The 6,381-nt window shown below is 28.4% G+C and overlaps 1 protein-coding gene across 2 annotated transcripts; it reads left to right on the forward strand.

Annotated features, from left to right (window-relative positions):
• Positions 1 to 2,267: 2,267 nt before the first annotated feature.
• Positions 2,268 to 6,094, forward strand: LOC101504023 (transcription factor bHLH62). Of its 2 annotated transcripts, XM_004492208.4 has the most exons (8): positions 2,270 to 3,459; positions 3,707 to 3,943; positions 4,160 to 4,225; positions 4,324 to 4,392; positions 4,719 to 4,790; positions 4,905 to 5,126; positions 5,489 to 5,591; positions 5,693 to 6,094. In XM_004492208.4, exons 1-8 carry the CDS (start codon positions 2,584 to 2,586, stop codon positions 5,713 to 5,715), a joined length of 1,668 nt encoding a protein of 555 aa, XP_004492265.1. In that variant the 5' UTR covers positions 2,270 to 2,583; the 3' UTR covers positions 5,716 to 6,094. The 2 variants fall into 2 exon arrangements, with proteins under 2 accessions (XP_012568970.1, XP_004492265.1); XM_012713516.3 differs by lacking the exon at positions 5,489 to 5,591 and having other exon boundaries at positions 2,268 to 3,459.
• Positions 6,095 to 6,381: the final 287 nt, after the last annotated feature.

Below are 6,381 nucleotides of genomic sequence, written 5' to 3' on the forward strand. Positions count from 1 at the left end.
AACATGTGGTGTGGGATTGTCACAACTACAAAAGTTCAGGTTTGGATGTGGTACATTTTGGGTTTGTTAAAGAGTTTTGGGAGAACATAAAAGGTGACTTTATGAGATTTCTAGGTGATTTTCATGCGAATGGGAGGTTAGTAAAAGGATCAAATTGCTCATTTATAGTTTTAATTCCCAAAAAAGACAATTCGCAAGTCTTATCTTATTTTAGACTCATTTAATTAGTGGGGTGTATGTATAAAGTTTTGTCAAAAGTGTTGGCGAATAGATTGAGTCAGGTGATTGGTTCTGTAATAGCTGAGTTTCAATCAGCGTTTGTTAAAGGCATACAAATTTTGGGCGATATCTTAATTGCAAATGAAGTGGTCGATGAGGCAAAGAAGAAGGAAAAAAAGTTAATTTTGTTCAAAGTGGACTTCAAGAAGGCATATGACTCAACTGAGTGGGATTACTTAGAGCTTGTGATTGCAAAGATTGGTTCAGCGTCAGTTTATGTGCTAGTGAATAGGAGTCCTACAGAAGAGTTTCTTATGTAGAGGAGATTGAGACAATGCGACCCCTTATCTCCGTTCTTATTTCTAATAGTTGTTGAAGACATGAATGCTCTTTTTAGTGCTTCTCTGGAAGCCAATCAATTTAAAGGTTTTAAGGTGGGCTCAAATGAGTTTCGTGTCTCTCTTTTACAATTTGTAGATGATACGCTGATAATGGGAGATGAGTGTTGGGATAATATTAGAGCAATTAAGGTTAATTTGTTGTGGTTTGAGCTTCAATCTGGCGTAAATGTTAATTTTCATAAAAGTATGTTGACAAGTGTTAATGTTAACAGTTCATGACTTCAAACTACGACATAGATTTTTAATTGTAAGATAAGATGTGTCCCAATATTTGGGGTTGCCTATTGGTGATAATCTTCGACATAAACTGCTTTAGAAACTTGTTATTGAGAAGATCCAAAATAAGTTGACTGGTTGAAACTTTAGAACTTTGTCGATAGTGGTCGTTTAGTATTCCTCAAATAGTTAAAATTTATTAGTTTGATTATGATCACTATATAAAATGTATCATTTATTTATATAATTATTTTTTTCTCGTTGAATCAATTTCAAATATAATTTAATCTTTCTCTCAATTATTTCTTTTTTTTTATTACACTCTTCTATATTTCTCAACATAAAAATATAATTTTAGTGCTCCATTATATCACTAATTAAATGACTTTTCTAAACTTCCAGATTAGTTTTGTAGCCTGGTTTAATCCAAATTATATTTTTAGATTCCTACATATATGACTATTTAAAGTTAAATTATATAGAAATTTTAGATACTTCTGTATGCGTTTTTTCTTTGTTATTTTAATAAATAAATTGTGTGTTTTTCTAAAACAGCTTAGAGTCTTGCATTTCATTCCTAGTGTTTATTCCAAGAAAATTAAAGGTTAAAAAAGAAGAGACATTTTGATGTGTGACGTTCAAGACCACCGCTTTGTAAGGAGAAGTAATATATGTGGATGATTATGACTAAAAATTAGTTAACTGACATATAATTATTTAAAAAAATAGATGATTTACTCTTTTAATATTAATTATATATATAATTGTGTAATTAAAATTTAGTTATATTACTCTTTTATTATAAAAAAAATTTAAATATTTTTTTATATATTTTGTTTAAAAAAAAAGATGATAAATATAATTATATAATAGTTGTAAATTTCTATTCAAAATTTTTTAAATATAAATCTGTTTTTATTTCTTACAATTAAGAAGTTAAGATGACCAAATATATAACGAGATTTAAAATAAATCTTATTATAAAACAATTTAAACTCTATAATAATATTTTAATAAAATAATTAATGTTTTTTATTGAAAATTACTTTTTAGATATTTTAGAATAATTTTTTATTAAATTAATATGATCAATTTTATATAATATTTTTAATCAATTAATTTAATATTTATTTAAAATTATTAATTATAAATAATATTTTATTAATATTAATTTAAATATTAAAATATAGAGATTTTTTTACTATGTTATTAAATAAAAGTTAAATTTTGTTTTGAAGGTTTAAAGTAATTACTTTGAGTAGTTTTACCTTGTTCCGTAGATCTTTAGACATAGGGAGAAGAAATCCAACAGAAGAAACAATAGTAATTATAGTATATATAAACAACACGAAAAAAAACAAAAGGTCAAACATAAAAAACTTGGACTCAACCTTGTTCTTGCTGGATCTTTCTCTCTATATAGCCCCCCCATTACAACCACATCAATCCCCTTCTCTGCTCTCTCTCTCTCTCTCTCTTCACTTTTTCTTAGCTTTTCATTTACCAACTTATTATACATATCTTCCTTTTCACACCCCACCCAACTCTCTTCTTTCCACTCATATCCCACCAAATTCACTCCTTTCATTCATCACTTCAACCCAACTCACCCTTTTTCTTCAAATGTAATTCATTCATAATTCATAATTCATAATTCATATTCATATTCATATTCATATTCATATTCATAACAATTTCATCCTTCAACTTATTTTTGTGTGGTTGATTTGCTTCACCTTTATCCTTCATGGAAAACCAATTCTTTTCTAATAATGCTAATGTACCCCCACAACTCCATTTTAACCCCCCATCAATCCCTCCTAATTGGCAATCAATCTCCCCAACATCTTCCATGGATGTTCAAGTTTCAATTTTGAATTGTGTTTCATCACAACAACACAACCAAGATTGCTTTTACACACAAACACCAACATGGGAAAATTCAACAACAGATCATCATGCTGTTCATCAATTTGATTCAGCACTTAGTTCAATGGTATCTTCCCCTGCAGCTTCAAATTCCAACATGTCAAATGACAATTTTGCCATCAGAGAATTAATTGGAAAATTAGGAAACATTGGTGGTAATTGTAATTCTGATAATGAGATCTCAATTTCACCTCATTCAAAAACTTTAATTGCTTCATCTTCTTACATCAATAGCAACAATACTTCATGTTACAACACCCCTTTGAACTCTCCTCCAAAATTGAACCATAGTTTAGGAAAATCAATGGCCATGAATTCAACTGTAGCTGAATTCTCAGCTGATCCTGGTTTTGCAGAAAGGGCTGCAAAGTTTTCTTGTTTTGGTAGTAGGAGTTTTAATGGAAGGAAAAATGGTGAATTGAGTCAAAGTCAAAGATCTACTACACCATTGATAGAAAATGGAAAACTTTCTAGAGTTTCAAGTAGTCCATCATTGAAAGCACTTGGATCTCAAATTGGTATACAAGAGAATATGAATAATAATTCTCCTCAATTGAATGATCAAATGGAACTTAATAATTCTCAAGAGGAATCAACAATTTCTCAACATGTCCCTAATGTTAATTCAAGGAAAAGAAAAGTTTCTTCCAAAGGAAAAGCCAAAGAAACTTCAACCTCTATTAACCCTTCAATTGTAAGTCAAAATTGTTTATTTTTTATTTTTTATTTTACCCTTTATAAGCAAAATTGTATTGCAAATGCATCACAATAAAAAGTTAAAAATTAGCATCTCAACTATATTCATATCTCACCAATAATCATTTGCAGTAGTTCAAAATTATTTTTGAAAAATTCCATTTTTTTTAAAATTATTTTACCCTTTTAATTCAAAGGGTCATTTGCTAAATCCAAAAGGGTATTTCTTGTTTTTTTCACTTAAGGCTTGTGAAGCTGTTGAAGATTTAAATGCAAAGCGCATAAAACAAAATGAAGGTGAAAATAATGAAAATGGTCAAGTAAAGGCAGAGGAAGAGTCAAAAGGGGGTACAAATAGTAATAATGGAGGTGATGACAAACAGAATAAGAGTAACACAAAACCTCCTGAAGCTCCAAAGGATTACATTCATGTCAGAGCAAGAAGAGGTCAAGCTACTGATAGCCATAGTCTTGCAGAAAGAGTAAGAATTACTATCAATGTCAATTTTTCATTCTAAAAATGACAATGAGAATATATTTCATCTGAAATTAAATATAAACAAAAAAGTACATTTATTTATTTGATCTAATAGTACATTTATTTAGTCAACTGTATTTTTTTTTTTTTATATACTTAATTTTAGAGGGAGTACATGTCTTTTAGTTTTGACATTTTCAAAACTAAATTTTTGTAATAGGTTAGGAGGGAAAAAATCAGTGAAAGGATGAAGCTTCTTCAAGATCTTGTCCCTGGTTGCAATAAGGTATGGTAATAATAAGATAAATGCAGAGTTGAGAATTCAGAGAAATTTGATTGGTTTGTTTTTACTAATTTTTGGTTGTGAATTATTATTTCTTGTAGGTCACTGGAAAAGCACTCATGCTTGATGAAATTATAAACTATGTCCAATCATTGCAGCGTCAAGTTGAGGTGAGATAATCATCTTTCAAATTAAAAATTAACTGTAAAAAAAAATAAAAAATTGCGGTCTGCAATGACAATTTCGACCCAATATATCGGTTTATGAGATTTTTGACTCCACATTGTAAATATAATTGTGGGCTTGTGGTCACAGACGCATTTTATCACAATATAAAACTCTTTAATATTAAGATATAAGTTTCAATACTCTTAATTTTAGGAATAGCATTTAAAACTCCTTAGTTAATAAGCATATTGTAATATATGGTCATAATATTAAGATTTCTTGCTCATTAAGTTTTTTATTTTAATTTTTGTGAATTATGTTTTTGCAGTTCCTATCTATGAAATTGGCTTCTGTTAACACCAGGGTGGATTTTAGTATTGAAAGTCTAATCTCAAAAGATGTAAGTTTAAGGGCTCTAGACAATGGATTTACTTTTTAAATAAATAAATAAAAAGTATTGCTTTTTTCCTTAACTCAAATTTGTTGACTTTTTTTGTTTTGTTTATAATTTCAGATTTTTCAATCAAATAATTCTTTGGCACACCCAATATTCCCATTAGATTCCTCAGCACCATCTTTTTATGGGCAACAACATCAACAAAACCCAGCAATTCACAATAACATTTCTAATGGAACTGTGACCCACAACTCAGTGGACCCATTAGATAATGGTTTATGCCAAAACCTTAGTATGCATTTAGCTTCACTAAATGGGTTTCATGAACCTGGCTCTCAGGTATTTTTTTCTTCTTTTATTTTCAAATAAATAATTGAATTGTATTATCTATGTCAGTATCTATAAAATATGTCAATTCATTAGTAAGAATTTAAAAATATTACTTCAACAGATATAATTCAAAAATATCGTCAAAAACACTTATAAAAATATTGAATAGTGTCATGTCAATCAATAAAACAACATACAAAATTAAATATATAAAAATATTAATTGTAATTGTATTTTTTATATTCACGCAATTGTTAATTTGAACCGTCAGATCAAAATCGACGATACACATTCAAATTCGACAGCTCAAATTGAATTATAAACAACTTTTTTTCCTATAGTTTTCTTATCCAATGATTTTGAATTTTCAGTATCCAATAACATTCTCTGAGGATGACCTCCACACAATTGTTCAAATGGGATTTGGACAAACTGACAACAATAAAACACCAATACAATTTCAGAATTTGAACGGTAATAAAGCAAAGAGAAAAAATATATTTTAATGAAAATATCATTTTCATTAGGCCTAATAAAAATGTTTATGTTGACATCAAATTTTTGTCCAAATGCAGGCTCAAATCAACTACCCCTATGAAAGTTAAGCTTTATTCACCATTCATTACGCCTGAATTGAAGCTAAAGAGGAATAGGAAGATTGCTGTTGTACACACCAACAAGAAATTTAATTGGAACAACCCCATGAATTATTAAGCCATTATTATTATAATTATTATTATTAGGTCTAATAGAAGCCTCTTTTGTCTTCATATTAGCCCTTTATTTTCTTTTTTATTTTACCCTTTCACTTTCCATGATTTTAATTTTTAATCATGGGGTTACTTTTTTTTTTTTTTTAAAGTATTCACTGTAAAATCTTTAGGATTGATTCTGTATTCTCTTGGTGCAAATTCTTATTATTATGGCACCAATTGTGAGATATAGTGCTAATTAATTAAAGAAGTTTTTGTACTATCTATCATTATCCCTTTTCACTTTGTCTATTATTGTATGTTTTGTGTATAATTCATACATCACATCAATTCATAAAAGAATTTTCGTTGGCCTTCATTAATTAATTTCAATAAAAATCATGTCAATTAACCCTATGCTAAATTGCACAATCTATTTGATGTGATTCTCACTTGTGTTTGGTAACCAGCTGTAATATATAGTGGGGTCTTTTTTAATCTACATTTTTTTTTTTTTAATTTGAATGATCATGACATTTAGTTAACTTGAGCTGGGGTCAACCATAATTTGT

Source organism: Cicer arietinum, chromosome 3 (assembly GCF_000331145.2).
Source record: "Cicer arietinum cultivar CDC Frontier isolate Library 1 chromosome 3, Cicar.CDCFrontier_v2.0, whole genome shotgun sequence".
Classification (NCBI taxonomy): domain Eukaryota; kingdom Viridiplantae; phylum Streptophyta; class Magnoliopsida; order Fabales; family Fabaceae; genus Cicer; species Cicer arietinum.

Coding starts and splice junctions, on each gene's coding strand:
- LOC101504023 (XM_004492208.4), top strand. CDS start 2,584: ATGGAAAACCAATTCTTTTCTAATAATGCTAATGTACCCCCACAACTC. Junction 3,460..3,706: donor CCTCTATTAACCCTTCAATT/GTAAGTCAAAAT, acceptor TTTTCACTTAAG/GCTTGTGAAGCTGTTGAAGA. Junction 4,393..4,718: donor CATTGCAGCGTCAAGTTGAG/GTGAGATAATCA, acceptor ATGTTTTTGCAG/TTCCTATCTATGAAATTGGC.